Source organism: Anomaloglossus baeobatrachus, chromosome 5 (genome assembly GCF_048569485.1).
Source record: "Anomaloglossus baeobatrachus isolate aAnoBae1 chromosome 5, aAnoBae1.hap1, whole genome shotgun sequence".
In the NCBI taxonomy this organism is placed as follows: domain Eukaryota; kingdom Metazoa; phylum Chordata; class Amphibia; order Anura; family Aromobatidae; genus Anomaloglossus; species Anomaloglossus baeobatrachus.
Window position 1 is genome coordinate 77,721,012 of NC_134357.1, and position 20,133 is coordinate 77,741,144.

A 20,133-nucleotide genomic window follows, 5' to 3' on the forward strand; every position below is an offset into this window, starting at 1 on the left:
AGGCCTAGTCACAGTGTAATCCAGATATCAGAACGGTCCAACTGCCCCTGGGATTCTTTACCACCTGATTTGCCATGGGGTAGCAGTCTTCGGGGCATCGGTCAGTCACCAGCAGATATCATGCACAGGTCCTATTCCAATTAATTGCTTAATTTCTCAACCAGTGTGTATTTGTGTTTGTCCAAGCCAGATGTCACACTGGGCTGAAGAATATCTCAGGACAACCGCTGTAAGCCCCATAATGGAGAATGTTTCTGGGTCACATGGATTTCAATCAATACATTATAGATCTCAGTAACAAACGCCATGCCTCAGACTGTTAAATTTTAAAAAATATCGTCAAAATGGTTATCCCCTGCCCATTGGGCTGGATGTGGTAAGCCCAGTTCCCTTTCTCTGAATTGCTGGAGGTCTCAGCATTCGGAACCCCAGTGATCAGTAAATTATACCCTATCCCATGGATTGCAGCTAGTAGCCAATTTCATAAAAATAACCTCTTTAAATATTATATGGCCAGTTAAAAAAAGTTCTAAAACAACTCAAAAGTAGTCAGAAACACCCCAATAATAAAAGGCTTAGAAAAGTTATAAGAAGAAATCAATGCCGGTCACATATTACACAACATTTGGGCCAGGAGTCATCCAATACAGGTACAAAATGATACTAAACACCAACAAAAGCTGTTGTGGTGTAATCCAGAGGAAACCATTTGGTACATATAGACAATAAAACGGGACTAACAATTTGTTTTCAGATCAGGTTCGAAATTTTATAACAATATAACATTTTAGGACACGATACCTGTGAGCTGCATCAAGAGCCCTGCCGTCCACGTACACGGAGGGTGGCTGGTATAGCTCCATATCGGACGCAATTATTGTACCGTCTCCTTAGCTGGACTGATGGCACTTGAATGGGTTAGATGTGATGACACCAAACTATACAAATCCTTTAGCTGACTTCTTCCATACAGTTATGACTGATGCTCATGAGTGACAAACAATACATTTTACAGGCCCGTGATGAGGGTGGAGCGGTTCAGCCTCCTGCTAATAATACGTCAGTATTACTCACCTACTATGTTTTGTGTTGTTGTTTAGGTCACTCCCGGCACGCAATGGATGGATAACAAGTTTTTTTATTGGGTGACATAACGGCACAAAAATCTACCTGACAATGAAAGCTACATTATCAGGTAATTAGAGAAATAACTGCTCAGAACCGTGCGAATATCTAAATGGATTGTACGAAATGTGTCTGAGATTGTACTAAGAATTTGCATAGATGGCAAATACCTTATACAACGTTATATTCAGGATTACCCCCTCAAGCAAAAGTGAAATGACTGTCGTAAAGCAAAATAGCGGTAAAAAAAAAAAAAAAAAAAAAGAATCCTTGTATGTAGTCCAACATACAAATATTATACTAGCTGTAGTACCCGGGCATTGCCCGTGATAGTAACTGTCTCTCTGTATCAGTCTGTCCACCTCTTTCCATGGCCGTCCCTTTCCCCGTCCGTCCGTCCGCCCCGTTCCCCGTCCGCCCTCCCCGTTCCCCGTCCGTCCGCCCCGATCCCCGTCCGTCCGTCCGCCCGCCCGCCCCGATCCCCGTCCGTCCGCCCGCCCCGATCCCCGTCCGTCCGCCCCGATCCCCGTCCGTCCGTCCGCCCCGATCCCCGTCCGTCCGTCCGCCCCGATCCCCGACCGTCCGTCCGTCCGTCCGCCCGCCCCGATCCCCGTCCGTCCGTCCGCCCCGATCCCCGTCCGTCCGTCCGCCCCGATCCCCGTCCGTCCGTCCGCCCCGATCCCCGTCCGTCCGTCCGCCCCGATCCCCGTCCGTCCGTCCGCCCCGATCCCCGTCCGTCCGTCCGCCCCGATCCCCGTCCGTCCGGCCGCCCCGATCCCCGTCCGTCCGGCCGGCCGCCCCGATCCCCGTCCGGCCGGCCGCCCCGATCCCCGTCCGTCCGGCCGGCCGCCCCGATCCCCGTCCGTCCGGCCGCCCCGATCCCCGTCCGGCCGGCCGCCCCGATCCCCGTCCGGCCGCCCCGGTCTCTTTCCCCGTCCATCCGTCCGCCTCTTTCCCCGTCCGTCTGTCCCTTTCCCTGTCTGCCTCTGTCTGGCTTTTTTTTTCCTATCTGTCTCCTTCCCTGTGTGCCTCTTTCTCTGTCTGTATCTGTCTGTCTGTCTGTCTTTGTATGTCTCTCCACCGATTTCATATTACCTCACACATAAGCTTCTTATACTATGAATGTCCTTTGTTCCTATAGCAACCACTCACGGCTCCTATTAAATAGCCTGTAGCTCTCAGCTCCATTCAGTTTAATGGAGGTTTTTTGGAGTGTAACTAAAGCACGGGGTTACATTTTCTTGTCAAAACATAGTCTGACGTTCCCTGGGTCACATGAGGCGTCTGTACAAAATTTTGTGATTGTAAAAGAGACGGTGCGGATTCCTTTAGCGGACACACACACACCTTTATCTTTATATATTAGATTTAGAAAGATTTTACAACAAAACATTTCATTTATAGACTACAGGATATCTCAACGGTAACATTTGTACTGCAATACAAAAAAAAAAAAAAAAAACACCCAAACACAAGGGAGATCAATATCAGGTTTAGTTGTTTGGTTTTTAAAAATTCTTGTTAATACCTTAAATTGTTTTATTCCACAAAAAAATTAAAATAAGTGAAAACACGAAAGAAAGCACAGTAAAAATATTAAAAAAAAAACCAGGGCAAATCGGGAAGAGCCGGGAACAGTCCCAGATCTGTCGCATCTAATGTATGCGGCAATTCTGGGCGTCTGCTGGCTGATATTGTTAGGCTGGGGGGCTCCCCATAACGTGGGGCTCCCCATCCTGAGAATACCAGCCTGCAGCCGTATGGCTTTATCTGGCTGGTATTAAAATAGGGGGGGACCGCACGCCGGATTTTTTAATTATTTATTTATTTACACGGCACACAGAGCCGCGCGGCATTAAATGAAGTCGGGTGAAGTTCACCTGCTTTTTTGACACGTCCCCAACGACCAGCTAGTCGCTCTGCAGGTCCGGATCGCTGTTAGGTCGTTGGCCAGGTCTGCCTGTTTGACAGCTCACCAGAGACTTTGTAGCGATCCCGGCTAGGTTGAGATCGCAGGTTGGATCGCTAGAAAGTCTCAGTGTGTAAACCCAGCTTAAGTCCCATGCTGTCCATTTCCTTGTGATCCTCCTTGAGCTGGTTCTACTCCTTCATTGGAGTCCAGCTGTGTTAATTAACATGATAGATATGTCCCTTTCCAAATGAAGTCCTGTCTATATAAGACCTCACAGCTCACAGTGCATGTCAGACCAAATGAGAATCATGAGCTCAAAAGGAACTCTCCAAGGAGATAGAATTGTGGCAAGGCACAGATCGGGCCAAGGTTACAAAAGAATTTCTGCAGTACTCAAGGTTCCCAAGAGCACAATGGCCTCCGTAATCCTTAAATGGAAGAAGTTTGGGACCACCAGAACTCTTCCTAGACTTGGCCGTACAGCCAAACTGAGCAATCAAGGGAGAAGAGCCTTAGTGAGAGAGGTAAAGAAGAACCCCAAAATCAGTGTGGCTGAGCCCCAGAGATGCAGTAGGGAGATGGGAGAAATTTCCACAAAGTCAACTATCACTGCAGTCCTCCCACCAGTCGAGCCTTTTTGGCAGAGTGGCCCGATGGAAGCCTCTCCTCAGTGCAAGACATATGAACGTCTGCATAGAGTTTGCAAAAAAAAACACATGAAGGACTCCCAGACTATGAGAAATAAGATTCTCAAGTCTAATGAGATGAAGATTGAACTTTTGGGTGATAATTCTAAGTGGTATGTGTGGAAAAAAACAGGCACTTCTCATTACCTGCCCAATACAATCCCAACAGTGAAACATGGTGGTGGCAGCATCATGCTATGGGGGTGTCTTTCAGCTGCAGGGACAGGGCGACTGGTTGCAATTGAAGGAAAGATGAATGCAGCCAAGTACATTGATATCCTGCAAGAAATCCTCTTCCAGAGTGCTCTGGACCTCACACTTGGCCTAAGGTTCACCTTCCAACAAGACAATGACCCTAAGCACACAGCTAAAATAACAAAGGAGTGGCTCCAGAACAACTCTGTGACCATTCTTAACAGGCCCAGACAGAGCCCTGACCTAAACCCAATTGAGCATCTCTGGAGAGACCTGAAAATGGCGTCCACCAATGTTCACCATCCAACCTGACGGAACTGGAGAAGATCTGCAAGGAAGAATGGCAGAGAATCTCCAAATCCATGTGTGAAAAAAACTTGTTGCATCATTCCCAAGAAGACTCATGGCTGTACTAGCTCAAAAGGTGCTTCTACTCAATACTGAGCAAAGAGTCTGAATATTTATGACCATGTGATATTTCAGTTTTTCTGGTTTAATAAATTTGCAAAAAAGTGTACGGTTTTTTTTTCTGTCAAGATGGGGTGCAGAGTGTACCATAACATGTGAACATTTTTTGAATTTACTGAATATCTGCAATGAAAAAAGTGAAAAATTTAAAAGGGTCTGAATACTTTCCGTACCCACTGTAAGACGACCCCAACTTTTCCAGTTAAAATACAGAGTTTGGGATATACCGTATATACTCGAGGATAAGCAGACCCGTGTAATGAGCCCATTGTTTAGTAATGTGCCCATTGTTTAGTAATGTGCCCTGCAGTAAAGTTGCCATTGTTTAGTAATGTCCCCTGCAGTAATGTGCCCATCCTTGTCCCTCCCTTGTAGTAACAAGCCCATTGTTTAGTAATGTCCTCCTACTGGTTCCTGTCTTCTCCTCTATTATGCCGTTGGTTACACAAAATAAAAAATATTCTCACCTCTCCTCTGTTCTTGTGGTGTCCTCCGCTTTTTTTTTGGCACACCGCAGGACGATAAACGCATCCTTGATAGCGTCCGCTGCTGCAGCCTGCCGTCATGGCTTTACTGCAGTTGAATGCTTTGCGGTGCCCTGATGAATTGAGTCCAAAGGCTCAAACCGATTTTAAAGTTCATCTATATCAGAAATAAAATTGACCGAAGGCCAAGTAAACAACAACAAAAATAAATCTTTGTTGAAAACAAAAAAGTAAAAAAATGTAGAGACGTGTAAAAAAAAAAAAAAGACAGCAAACAGTGAGGCTAAGGCCTCGATTTCACTTGCGTTTTACACAGACGAGCGTAATCCGATAAAGTATTGGATTGCTGTCACTATTGCAAAAACTATGGGGTAGTGTCCATCTGCGATTGATTTCTCATGCCATAGCGGCATGACCAATGAATCGCAGCATGCTGTGTTTGGAAGCGAGTCTCAGCTCACGGACCACCAAACAAATCTATGGGTGCGTGTGAAACATCGCACTGCACTCGCATGTCATCCGACCGCAGTGCGATGTATGCAGAGACAGACCAGGGAAGATTCTCAGCTACTGTGCAATGTACTGTACTGTACTGTACTATCGCAAGATCGCTCACGCAACAGAGGGTCATTAGCATATCGCTTCCAATGCTCTCGCATCACAAGCTATGTGCAAGTGGAACCGTGCCCCGAAGAGGAGAATATCTGTATATATCCACCACAGTTCCACAAACTATGTCATATCATATGTGAAGCCCGGAAAAAGCATTTGGTGTAAAACGTGCGTCAGGAGCAGTGGGTCCCTGGCCGTTTCCTCTGCAGGTATATAGCCTTATCTTTTGTACTGTCTTTAGGCATAGTTCTCCTTGCTGCCTAGTTTTATATAGGACCATTCCCACTGTGGCATTAATAGGGATTACCATTATTGATTGTATTATTCAGCTTGATGTCACTTTACATACAGATTAGATAGATATTTTATTTTGTTTGTGGAACGGTCAGGGACAGCGATAGATGGATGGATGGATAGATATTCTATGTATACAGGTGATCCCACCGCTTTACTGTTTGCTGGCTTTTTTTCCCCCTCTCTTCGCTTTTTTTTTTGTTTCAATAAAGATTATTTTTGGTTGTTTACTTGGTCTTTGGTCAATTTTATTAGTGATATATTTAATATGTGACCAGGCCCCAGTTATATCGATTGTGGTTTTAGATGTGGTTTTATAGCCATAACCTTGTAAGTTTCAGAATTGCACAAGTCAAAAAGTGTGATGAGAAATAAGGAGGAGAACATTAATCAAGAGGAAAGTAAGTGAAAGACAAGCAGAAACCGCTCTGATTTTCTGATATTGTTGTTAGCCCTGCAGGACATCACTATAAGCTCCAGAATACAGGCGGAAAAAAAAAAAAATTACAATATAATAATATATATTATATTTACACACACATCTTGAAATGAAATATAAATGTGATATTAAGCAATCACTGAAATAAATCAAATATTTCCACCAAAAGGCAGTCTGTGCTAAAAAAAAAAAAAAAAAAAAAAAAAAAAAAGTTACCTGTGGTACGCTTCCCGTCGGTATTTCTTCATTGCATAGCCGTCCATGTTGGCGGGAAGGTCTGCTGCATTTTGCAAACGGTCGCTCCATGACGTTGTCATTGTTAAACCGGATCCTCGATACTGTGGAGCAAAAGTGCACAAAAAAGGTCAGTCAATCTTAGTAAAATTTAGTCAAAGTGGGTCATCAGTCATCACCTAAAATGACCCCTACGAAGCTGGATTATTTACAAACTCTGACATCAAAGAACAGTAATCTGGTGAGAAATCAATATTTGGCCCCACAGCGCCCACTTCTACGGTATCAGACCCGTGATATTTCTAAAATCAATAACATTGTTGAAAGCTTTCAAGATTTATTCCCAAAATGTAAGACCAAAGAGATAACCTCAGTAATCCTATAGTAATCTTACAATTATAGGGCTCTCATCACTTGTAGGAGAGACGCATCTTTAGCCAACACTTACTGGCAGCCATTCTACTTGGCATATATCGCTGCTATACTCAGCCAAACCATCAATCAATGTAAAGGTTGATCATAAAATTGTAATAATGTGTCAGGAGCTGAATTAGAACTTTGACTACAGGTTTTCCTTTGAAATGGTTGGCGAGATCTCCATACTATGAGACGTGGCCAGAAACCCCAATCAAACCCCGACAGATCAGTTTTATGGCAATGCCATGAGATGATGGTGTGGATAAACCCTTTAAAAGGGAACCTGACGCATGCTGCCTGAACCACAGGCCAAATTAATTCCCAACATTGTCCCCTTCGACAGATGACAAATTTCCTTTAAATCACAACCTATATTAATAGGTCTTAGAATTTGAGATTAATACTGCTGTTTAGCAGGGTTTTCATTTAGAAAATAACCTACATTTGTCTTTGTGACAATATAGAAGCTGTATAATTAAAATCACCCCTCCAGCGGGGGAAAGGGGGTGTTTCAGCGCTGGAGTGTTGCTTTTAATCTCCGGTCCCTACCCCTACGAATACTCACCCTCCGGCGTTTTCACCTTTCATCAGCGGCGCCATCTTGTGACTGCAACTTCTGATGGCCAGAAGTTACATCACAAGCTCTCAATCCAAATCTTTGTGAACCAGCACAAAATCCAAAGTCTTTGTGAACCAGCACAAGGCTTTCATAGACTTAAGGGGGCTTTACACGCTACGATATCGTTAATGTTTGGTCGTCGGGGTCAAGTTGTTAGTGACGCACATCCGTCGTCATTAACGATTTCGCAGCGTGTACTACTTACCAGCGACCTTAGGCGACCTCAAAAATGGTGAAAGTCGTTCACCATGGAGAGGTCGTCCCAAAGTCAAAAATCGGTAATGGTTGTTTAGCGTTGTGGTTCATCGCTCATGCGGCAGCACACATCACTATGTGTGACACCGAAGGAGCGAGGAACGTCTCCTTACCTGCCGCCAGCCCCAATGCGGAAGGAAGAGGTGGGCGGGATGTTTACATCACGCTCAGCTCCGCCCCTCCGCTTTGATTGGCCGGCCGCTTAGTGACGTTCCAGTGACGTCGCTATGATGCCGAACGTCCCTCCCCCTTCTTGAAGGAGGGATTGTTCGGCAGTCACAGCGACGACGCCAACCAGGTATGTGTGACGCTGCATAGCGATAATGTTCGCTACGGCAGCGATCACAAACAAATCGCATGCGCGACGGGGGCGGGTACTTACACGCTCACTATCGCTACAAATTGCTAGCGATATCGCTACCGTGTAAAGCCCCCTTTACAGTGAAAAGTGACCTCAAGCGCACTCCATGAAACACTGGCACGAACTAGCAAGTCACAAACTAGACCCGACAGGAACGGTGCTGATAAAAAGGCAAAAATGGCAGAGGCTGATTGTAATGCCAGGGGCAGGGACCTCAAGTTAAAAGCACCACTCCAGCTGTGAAATAAAATTAAAAAAAAAAATGCTGGAGTGGTGCTTTAAATGCCAAAATAGGATTAGGTCCCATTAGGAAAAAGCAAGTGACCTATTTCTAACTATAGCCTTTTGGGAATGGTTTCCTTGCTTTGACCTTGCTGGGATCCGATCCTGTGCCAAATCCAATATGGAACCACATTCATGAGGAGTGAACGAAGGAGAAAATTCATTGCTTTTAGCAGTTTATATTCTAACATTCAGGACAGTAAGGCTATGTGCACATGTTGAGTACTTGCATCAGTATATCGAGCTATTTTGGATACCATACAGAGGGGCAGTGTGTGGGGGAGTATTATAAAGAGGGGCAGTGTGTAGAACAGATATTATAGAGAGGTTCAGAGTGGGGGGATATTTTGTGCAGGAAGTACAGTGAGGGGCAATTATTCATTCAGGGGTGAAGCATGGGAGAAACTTCTATTTTAAGGGCATCGTATCGAGATGTGCTGCTGAAGATGGAGAAAAGGGAAGTCTGCAGAGTTGAGTTGCGGGGGTGAATTTTCATCATAGCATCTGTACTACATGGAAACCGAAGGGATGAAAAAGACTTTAATCAGAAAAGATGTTGTCTATAAAAAAAAAGGTACCTGGATGTAAATGTTTATTTGTGATACTGACTATGTCTCCTCAGTACTGTGGTTCCTGTATCATCCGAAGTCTGATAATGGCTGGTAACAACAACTCTCAGTATTTCTCCCTAGTTAAGGACATACTGGGAGTTGTAGGTTCATGTGATACAATTATATATGGGGTTGAACTGACATAGTTGATCGCTCTACTAAGCTTAGTGCTGTAGTCCTGTATGGATGGTAGTTTTGGCACAGCAGTCATGTTCTGACATTGGTTCTAGCATTGTATTCAAGTAGAGAAGGTGGTTCTGGCACTGCATTCGTGTACTGACTGATCACTGATCCCAACACTGCATTTGTGTACAGACGGTGGCTCTGGTGCTGCAATCATGTAGTGGCGGTGGTTCTGGCACAACATGTGTGTACTGATGGTGGCTCTGATGCTGCATTCATGTACCGATGGTGGCTCTGATATTGTACACATGACGCAATCTAAAATGTGCTTCATAGCTATGTTAAACTTAAAGAATGGAGATTGAGGATTTGGAGAGTTTCTGTTCCAAAAACTCAGTTTAAGCTAGCGTGTTCACACTTTTCAAATCCTCCTAAAATACTCAAAACTTGTTTTTTTTCTGATGTATTCATGTACTGATTATGTATTTTTGCACGTAGCACTTTTAAAAAAAAAAAAAAAAATTGCAGTCCTTGTGATTGGTCCAATATGGCTATGTGGCCTTTGGACCAAAAAATGTTGTGCTTCCCGAGCTAAACCTTCCAAACTATTACCTTTTCTGCTACCTACAATTGCGACCTGTTATTTAAACCTTGTTTCCTGGTCCACCATTATCCTGTGAGACTTTGTTATCCCAGGTGCTACTGGATCCACCTGGCTCTGGGCTTATATGCCACTGTAGATATGAAAAGGAAAAAGGGTTTGGGACTCAGCACCAATGTAGTAATATAAGACTTGGAACTTTATTAGAAAATCTAAAACGAAGGTACACCGGTCATCCAAAAAAATCGCCATGCGATTTGCCTAGCGGCTTTACGCGTTTCGGACAAACAGGGGAAATTAAAAGCAGTCCTTAGTCATAAGTTATATGCCACTGACATGCTTCTTGTCAGGTCATGTAATGGTTCTTCACTCCCTGCAGAAAGGCAAGTGGGAGACGGATGCAGGACCAATAAGTGATAGCCAATGGGCGCTCGCCTTAGAAGCCCCCTAACTATACTGAAAGGGCAACAAAATTATATATATTCTTCATAATAAATATTACACCCCATCCAGAATGCTCACGTTACACTCAGAATTCCCGGAAGATTGCCAAACATGTCAAAGGGGCCCGGGAACAGGGAGAGAGGGGGACTATGTTTGAGATATTCTATTCACGTTCTCGGCATCTGTCCTACACTTACTTTACATACTGTTACTAGAGTGTACCAAGTATGTTTACATGTGTTCCTAGTGATGATTTATAGGACATCAATACTTAATTTGCTGTGTCCATAATGTATCTCAGCCTTTGTATCATCTCAATAAAACTTTTATTTGGTTTAAAAGAATGGCTTCCAGTGTGTAAGCTGGAGTGGGAATTTGTTAATAACAGTTTCTTCTTAACCTTCATTAGAAATCAGGAAAAACGAGATCGGAGATCAGGAAAGAGTTAGAAAAACTTACACCTAATCCTGATGCAAGTCATTCCAAAAACTCGATAGGGACACTAGAAACAGCATTGTAAATGTGTGTTGAATCAATTTTCTAATTAGGGTACTTTCACACTTGTGTTGTTTATCTTTTGGCGCAATCCGCCCTTTTGGAAAAGAGCGGAATCCGTTAACGGATGCCGCTGTTTCCCATAGACTTGTATGGATGACGGATTGTGCCAAAAGTACCTGCGTTGCTTCCGCCGGGCGGAAGGAACGCAGCATGTAACGTTTTTTGAGTGGCGGAAACCTTAATTTTTCACTGCACATGCTCATTTATTTTATTTTATTTTTACAATCACAGAAACTTTAATTTTGTCTCTCGGCGAACGTTCAAGCCGAGTGCCCGGCTTTTGAGAGCGATCAGCTGAACGCCCGGCGGCCGGCTATTGAGAGCGATCAGCTGAGCGCCCGGCAGCCGGCTATTGAGAGGAAAAAAAACGAACCACCCCCAACACGACGCAATGCAACGGATGCCGTTCAACGCAAGTGTGAAACTAGCCTTAATTAAAAAATGACAGCATCCTTTGTTTAGGGGGAAAAAAAATAAATAAAAGAAACAAACATTCTATCGGAGTGGTTGCCTGCAGTAAAATAACAGCTGATATATTAGTACAGTTCCCCATACAGGCTCCTGTAGAAAGCTAATGAGTGACGAAACCGTTACACGCATGTTATACAACTATATTACAGGTCTTACAGTCAAATGATTTTCGGTTATATCCCCATATTAGGGTAATCCACATTATATACCCTCTCTATAAACTAAGAAAATCCAAAAGCCAAGTCCAGCCCTGTATTTTGGTTTTTTTTTACAGAATGCTTTAGGACTCCAAAATTAAAGGGGTTGTTCACTACTTTTAAAATAACTGCCGGTATTAATCGGTTAGGAAATCAATATAGGATTGGTGGGAGTACCCTGCTGTTATCAGCAACAGCGGTAATGAGATGCAAAGAGTTCTTATACTGATGACCCATCTAAAGTACAGGTCATCAATATAAAAGAAGTGAAAACACTGTTAAACGGAATCTGTTACCACATTCTTGCCACCTAATCCCTGAGCAGCATAACGTAGGGGCAGAGACCCCGATTCCACCCAGGAATAAAATAGCAAAAACAAGCTAGCATGCTATAAACCTCTATCTTTGTAAATATCCCAGTTTAAATTGCCGGATGCAGCTTTTAACACTAGAACTACTGGACTCGTGACACCTATATAGAAATACATGGTGCAAAGTAGTCAAAATGACTACCTCAGTAGTTCTAGTGTTAAAGGGAATCTGTCACCAGGTTTTTGCCACCTAATCTGAGAGCAGCATAATGTAGAGACCGAGATCCTGATTCCAGCGATGTGTCACTTACTTGGCTGTTTAGTGTAGTTTTGATAATCTACTGATGATTAAACAGTGATTTTATCATTACAAGACTAACAGCATATTCATGGCCTCTGTATAACTGCTAGATCTGCAGCAGAGAAAACAAAATAACAGCAAACAACTCAGTAAGTGACATTGCTGGAATCAGGGTCTCTGTCTCTACATTATGCTGCTCTCAGATGGAGGAGCAAAAACCTGGTGACAGATTCCCTTTAAAAAAAAAAAATTTACAGGGAACAACAAGCGTTATTAGGGCAGCACTGTGGCTCAGTGGTTAGCACTGCAGCCTTGCAGCGCTGGGGTCCTGAGTTCGAATCCCACCAAGGACACCATCTGCAAGGAGTTTGTATGTTCTCCCCGTGTTTGCGTGGGTTTCCTCCGGGTTCTCCGGTTTCCTCCCACACTCCAAAAACATACAGATAGGGAATTTAGATTGTGAGCCCCAATGGGGACAGTGTTCCTAATGTATGTAAAGCGCTGCGGAATATGTTAGCGCTATATAAAAATAAAGATTTATTTTATTTTTTTATTATAGGAAAACAAGTAAAAGCCCCTCTGCTAATAAGGAAAACCACTACTGTAAGACTAGGTGTGCACGTTAAGTATTTGGTTGCAGAAGTTTGTGCCTCATCTCTGCATCTCTTGGCAGGAAAAACGCAAAGCAAAAATGCGGGGTTTTGATGCTTTTTTTTTCCATTGCTTTCAATTGTGAAAAATGCAGGTAAAATGCAGAAAGAACTGACATGCTGCAGATTATATTCTACACCAAATCTGCAAAGGAAAAAAAAAAAAAAAAAAACACATGCACTACACTTCAGGCTTCTCACTGACTTTGACATAAGGGTTTGATTACAGTTTTGAGAGAAAAGCAAGCATAAAAAAAAGCATACAAAAAGTGATAAAATACTTTTAGGGTGTGTGTACACAGTGTATTTTCGAGTATTATAAGTATTATAATCGCTCTACTGATGTTGCCGAGCGGTAGCAGCTTAGTAAAGGATGTAGCAACAGCGATTTAGTACAGATCTTGAGACGACATGCGAGAATTCACACTTTCACTATATGGAGGGGGGGAGGGGGGGTTGCAGAGGTTTGTGAGATTCCACAACCTGGGGGTCTGAAGAAATGTAATATGGCACACAACTTCCTCACTACAATTTATTAACTAAATAAAAAAAAAAAAAGTAGCCACTAACTTATAAAATCATCATTTCCATGTCAAAAATTGTACATAACCTCTAAAAGGAAAAAAAAAAAGCAAAAACAAAAAAAAAAGCAGTTGCAATGAATATTATTTAAGTATTTAAAGAGGTTTTCAATATTTATGTCTAGATTTTTTTTATTTTTTTTTTATTACATAGCCATCTTATCTGTAGAAGTAACAAAAGCATTACGCACATCCCCTATGGCTGATTAAAAACAGAATTATAGGTGTAGAGGAAAAAAAAAAAAAAACAAGAAAAAAAAAAAACTCTGCATCTGCACAAGATCTTTTGCGACATTTACAGTATTATTTTTACAATTATAAATTTATTACTAGTATTAAAAAAAAAATTAAAAAAGTGGAAAAAAAGAAAAATAATAAGTTACCATCTTGAAGTGAAGAGATGGAAACGGCACATTCATAAATAACGCAGACATTTCCTACCAGACTGGGCACGCAGTCAATGAGAACGGACGCGAGCTCTGTAATACGAAGCTTCTTCCTTCATTGACAATCTATTTTTGCCGTGAACCCTAATAAATCGGCGTGCGTGCGGCAGAAGTGGAGCGTATCCTCTCCGCCGAGCGCAGAAATGATTTACACTCACTGAATAGCCGCGTCTCATCATCTTGATAATCCAACTGGCAATGTTGTTGTTAGGAGAGTGGCGGCTCTTTATTACCGGCTATTTATGAAAATAAAGGACACCTGTCATTCCCCCCGCTGGCACCGAGGCTGCAAATGAGGCGTTTAAATCAGGAGCTGGCAGGGAGACCCGCGGAGCATTTAAAATAGCAGCATTTAGTAACCATATCGATATTCCATTAAAAATAGAAGCCGTGTTAACGTCTCAGACATGGACATTGGAAAAAAAAAAAAAAAAAGCCACCCATTGTTTGACTTCATTACTGCCTCTTGAACACAAAAAGGTCAAGCAAAGTCAAGACAGAGGTACTTGAGAGAAGATGTGTCAGCTTTCCTCACAGGTCTAATTTTAGTAAATACTTTAATTTCTCCTGAAATAATTCTCGATCTCCTCTTAAAGTGTACCTGTCCTTTTATACAGACCCTGTAGGAAAGACACAGACCTGTTTACCCTCACCCCCAACACTAAGATGAAAGTGACTTAAAGGGAAGCTGTCAGGTTTTTGCTATGTAAGCTGAGGACAGCAGGCTGTTATGGTTCAAAAACAAAATGCAGCTGTGCTTCTCTTATTTGTGTGTGTGCTATTGTTTACTTAAAGGGAAACACCCAGCAGGTTAAAATTTTGCGCTGTTGGCGGCGCATGCGCATTGCTAGTGTAACGGGGTCTTCAATAAAATAGGGCTGTGATCAGAGTGTGCACATACCGCGATCCTCAAAGCCATTTTATTGAAGACACTGTGGAGACAAATATGTGGGGCATTGGTGCACGCGCAGATTGAATTTCCTTTTTAATCAGCGCATGCGCCGCCACCACTCCGTTATCTCCACAGTGTCGTCAGTAAAATGGCACTGGAGATCGCAGTACGCGCAAAACTATAATAAAGAAGAGGAGGCGAACCAGGAGGAGGAAGCATTCCTGAGTACCTGGCCCACGAAGTCCTGCCCTGGTGCTCAAACCACTGCACCAATGACATCATTTCTTAATGTTTGATAAAGAATTTTGCAAGCATCGAATCTCTAAACCAAAAGGTAAGATTTGTATCAACACCTTAGCGCCCGTATTACACTGCCTGTACTTTATATGTGATAAACCAGCTGGTTGCTTCCCTTCAAACTAATGGCTTTATTACCCCATGATTAACATTGCAGGACTAGAAAGGCATGTGCAGAGAAGTCAGGCATCCCTGCTGGGATTGTGCATTGACCCTGAGGTGTCAATCTCTAGTGAAAATCTGGTATGGGCAGGGGCAGCTCTCCCAGCTCTGCTACATGCTAAAAACGCAATTCTTTGATTATGTGAGAACGGCTTCACTCCGTAATCTATGTGATACACCGTTTGATTCAGAATCTCCTTGCCTAGATTATGTTGCGGTCAGATGAGGTAGTAAAATCCTGGTGACAGATTCCCTTTAAAGGGAATCTGTCACCAGGCTTTTGCTCCCCCATCTGGGAGCAGCATAATGTAGTGACAGAGAGCCTGATTCCAGCGATGTGTCACTTAATGAGCCGTTTGCTGTCATATTTGATAAAATCAATGTTTTCTCTGCTTCAGATCTAGCAGTTATACAGTGCTCATGAATATGCTGGACTACCTGCAGCACGCCAAGTAGTCCAGTAATGATAAACTAACTGATTAATCAGCAGTAGACTATCAAAACTACACTAAGCAGCCAAGTAAGTGCCCCTATATTATGCTGCTCTCAGATTAGGTGTTAAATACCTGGTGACCAATTCCCTTTAAAGGAAACCTGTCATCAGTTTTTTCCCTAACCAAAAATATCCCCTTCTGCAGCTCCTGGGCTGCATTCTAGGAAGGTGTACATTGTTGCTGGCCCCCCTTTGAGACCCCTAAAAGAACTTTATAAAATCTTACCGTTTCCTATGCAAATGAGTTTGGTTGGCCAGATGGGAGGGCTCTAACTTGTCTCCTGTCTCCCCTCCTGCCGCTACTTACCGTCCCCCAGGCATGATTTAAATGGATGTTTCCTATGCAAATGAGTTTGGTTGGCCTGCGCAACTACATCATCGGCGCTTGTGCGAGGGAAAGTTTATGCTCAGCCCCGCGATAGGGGCACAGCGAAATGCGCCTGCGCAAGACTCCAGCAGCGTGCACTAAGACAGGGGCGGCGTCATCCATTTAAATCATGCCTGGGGGACGGTGAGTAGCGGCAGGAGGGGCGACAGGAGACAAGTTAGAGCCCTCCCATCTGGCCAACCAAACTCATTTGCATAGGAAACTCTAAGATTTTAAGTTCTTTTAGGGGTCTGCAAGGGGGGCCAGTGTAGTGGCCCGGTCCGGATTGTGTCTGTTTCTTTAAGTACATTTAATTATATGTAATATTATGCTATATGTTATAAGTAAAGCATTTTTCATTTGTTGTGTTCTAGCACCATCTACTGGTGAAAACTGTAAGAATCTGAAGTGTTCATTGGGTGTTATCCTATTGGCTAGTTCTTGGTCACATGGCTCAATAGGTGGAGCTATTCTCCAGCCTCTGTCTAGAAACAACTGGAATGAGCTGGGTCTGGCTGAGTCTCCTCTGAGGGAAGACATTATGTGGAGAATCTCTTCACCACAAGACTCCTCCTAGGCCCGAGGCCTAGAATTTCATCATTTCCTGATGTTTACAGCCAATATGCTGAAGGCTTCCTATCCTGACATTGTGCATCTCTTCAGACAGTAGGGCATACTGACTATATACCAGACCCTACTGCACGCAGATTGGAGAAGTTTGAGGGTCTCCTGCCCCACTGCAATATTAGTGGCTTTCATGCCATTGTCCACGCACCAGCCGTCCGCTCCCCGTAGCACGCTGGGCAACTGTCTTCATTTGCTTACAAGTACTGCACGTGTCTGAACTAGCAGTGAAATTAACCCCAGGACTCCAGGTCTGTACAATCTTATCATATCTACCCTCTAAACTCAGACTCTGAACCTAAAGCATACCAGTATTAATTCTGAAACAAATCGTGCACTTAAAGCTCCAGTACCCTAATTGCACTTCAGCATTCAACTCCAAGCTGTATTTGTCGTGGCCTACCCACGAGAGACTGTGAAACATATACAGTGCCTACAAGTAGTATTCAACCCCCTGAAGATTTAGCAGGTTTGATAAGATGCAAATAAGTTAGAGCCTGCAAACTTCAAACAAGAGCAGGATTTATTAACAGATGCATAAATCTTACAAACCAACAATTATGTTGCTCAGTTAAATTTTAATAAATTTTCAACATAAAAGTGTGGGTCAATTATTATTCAACCCCTAGGTTTAATATTTTGTGGAATAACCCTTGTTTGCAATTACAGCTAATAATCGTCTTTTATAAGACCTGATCAGGCTGGCACAGGTCTCTGCAGTTATCTTGGCCCACTCCTCCATGCAGATCTTCTCCAAGTTATCTAGGTTCTTTGGGTGTCTCATGTGGACTTTAACCCCTTAACGACCCATGACGTACTAGATACGTCATGGATCGTGTGCCGGTAAGCCCCGCCCCCTGCCGCCGGCGGCGATCGGCGCACATATCAGCTGTTATCAACAGCTGATATGTGTGCCTGCTAGCCGCGGGTGGAATCGCTTCCACCCGCGGCCATTAACCCCTTACATTTCGCTGCCAAAGTCTTGGCAGCGATATGTATATGGGCGCCGCCATGACAGTGACTTACCCCGCCCCCACCGGAAGTCACGTGACATGATCACGTGACTTTCGGCGGTTGCCATGGTAGCACAGGGTCATGTGATGACGCCTGTAGCTAACATGAGTCACTTCCTCTCAATGCCGGAATACAGCCGGCATTGAAAGTGAAGCAGCAAATCTGCAGTTCTCAGCTCTGTAGCTGAGATCTGCAGATAGTGCAGAGCGATCGGATTGCTGATCGCAATAGCCCCCTAGGGGGACTAGTAAAATAAAAAAAAAAAAAAAGTAAAAAAAAAAGTTTTAAAAAATTAAAAAAAAATAAAAAAAACCTAAAAGTTCAAATCACCCCCCTTTCACCCCATTGAAAATTAAAGGGTTAAAAAAATAAAAAATACACACATATTTGGTATCGCCCCGTTCAGAAATGCCCGATCTATCAAAATATAAAATCAATGAATCTGATCAGTAAACGGCGTAGCGGCAAAAAAATTCCAAACGCCAAAATTACGTTTTTGGTCGCCGCAAATTTTGCGCAAAATGCAATAACAGGCGATCAAAGCGTAGCATCTGCGCAAAAATGGTACCGTTAAGAACGTCAGGTCGAGACGCAAAAAATAAGCCATCACTGAGCCTCAGATCCTGAAAAATGAGAACGCTACGGGTTTTGGAAAATGGCGCAAAACGTGCGCCACGTTTTTTGGACAAGCTTGTGAATTTTTTTTAACCCCTTAGATACAAGTAAACCTATACATGTTTGGTGTCTACAAACTCGCACCGACCTGAGGCATCATACCCATACATCAGTTTTACCATATAGTGAACACTGTGAATAAAATATCCCAAAAACTATTGTACAATCCCACTTTTTTTGCAATTTTTCCGCACTTGGAATTTTTTTGCCGTTTTCCAGTACACTATATGGTAAAACTTATGGTTTCATTTAAAAGTACAACTCGGCCCGCAAAAAACAAGCCCTTATATGGCAAGATTGATGGAAAAATAAAAAAGTTACGCCTCTCGGAAGAAGGGGAGCAAAAAACAAAAACGGAAAATGCCCGGGGGCTGAAGGGGCTAATCTTGAGTTCCTTCCACAAGTTTTCAGTTGGGTTAAGGTCAGGAGACTGACTAGGCCACTGCAACACCTTGATTTTTTCCCTCTTGAACCAGGCCTTGGTTTTCTTGGCTGTGTGCTTTGGGTCGTTGTCTTGTTGGAAGATGAAATGACGACCCATCTTAAGATCCTTGATGGAGGAGCGGAGGTTCTTGGCCAAAATCTCCAGGTAGGCCGTGCTATCCATCTTCCCATGGATGCGGACCAGATGGCCAGGCCCCTTGGCTGAGAAACAGCCCCACAGCATGATGCTGCCACCACCATGCTTGACTGTAGGGATGGTATTCTTGGGGTCGTATGCAGTGCCATCCAGTCTCCAAACGTCACGTGTGTGGTTGGCACCAAAGATCTCGATCTTGGTCTCATCAGACCAGAGAACCTTGAACCAGTCTGTCTCAGAGTCCTCCAAGTGATCATGAGCAAACTGTAGACGAGCCTTGACATGACGCTTTGAAAGTAAAAGGTACCTTACGGGCTCGTCTGGAACGGAGACCATTGCGGTGGAGTACGTTACTTATGGTATTGACTGAAACCAATGTCCCCACTGCCATGAGATCTTCCCGGAGCTCCTTCCTTGTTGTCCTTGGGTTAGCCTTGACTCTTCGGACAAGCCTGGCCTCGGCACGGGTGGAAACTTTCAAAGGCTGTCCAGGCCGTGGAAGGCTAACAGTAGTTCCATAAGCCTTCCACTTCCGGATGATGCTCCCAACAGAGGAGACAGGTAGGGCCAACTCCTTGGAAAGGGTTTTGTACCCCTTGCCAGCCTTGTGACCCTCCACGATCTTGTCTCTGATGGCCTTGGAATGCTCCTTTGTCTTTCCCATGTTGACCAAGTATGAGTGCTGTTCACAAGTTTGGGGAGGGTCTTAATTAGTCAGAAAAGGCTGGAAAAAGAGATAATTAATCCAAACATGTGAAGCTCATTGTTCTTTGTGCCTGAAATACTTCTTAATACTTTAGGGGAACCAAAACAGAATTCTTGTGGTTTGAGGGGTTGAATAATAAATGACCCTCTGAATAAAATTTTCACAATTTAAAAAAAAAATAAAAAAAGATATAACATTCTTTTTTGCTGCAGTGCATTTCACACTTCCAGGCTGATCTACAGTCCAAATGTCACAATGCCAAGTTAATTCCGAATGTGTAAACCTGCTAAATCTGCAGGGGGTTGAATACTACTTGTAGGCACTGTATTCCGTATTGATTTGCTTTGTTCCTGCTACATTAAAGCAACTGTTATCCCCAAGACCGTGTCTGTGGACTGTCCATCAGCTGTGGATACTGTGTGGGGGTGGATAGCAGGGAACATCTGGGCCCTTACAAAGGTTGAATTTGGCGTCACGAACAGGATCATTCCTCTGTGCCTATCTTCTCTTACTGCACTACAAGTCTCAGCATTGCTCATTAACCTCTATCTTGCCAGTGAATACTGCCAGAGACTGTTTCCTGTTTCATGCTGGGGTTAACAGCACCTGCACCAGCTCTTCTACTCTGCTGCCTTTCAAGTTACT

The 20,133-nt window shown here is 43.5% G+C and overlaps 1 protein-coding gene across 4 annotated transcripts in view; it reads right to left on the reverse strand.

Annotated features, from left to right (window-relative positions):
* The window catches only part of NT5C2 (5'-nucleotidase, cytosolic II), a 149,219-nt gene that overhangs the window by 72,454 nt on the left and 56,632 nt on the right, over window positions 1-20,133 (reverse strand). For 3 of the 4 annotated variants that reach the window (XM_075348612.1, XM_075348610.1, XM_075348613.1), the window contains one exon: window positions 6,433-6,554. In XM_075348612.1, the coding sequence (XP_075204727.1) occupies window positions 6,433-6,533 (101 nt within the window). In that variant the 5' untranslated portion in view covers window positions 6,534-6,554. Of the gene's footprint in view, window positions 1-6,432; window positions 6,555-13,615; window positions 13,699-20,133 lie in introns of those variants that run through there. The other variant, XM_075348611.1, reaches the window with a different exon arrangement.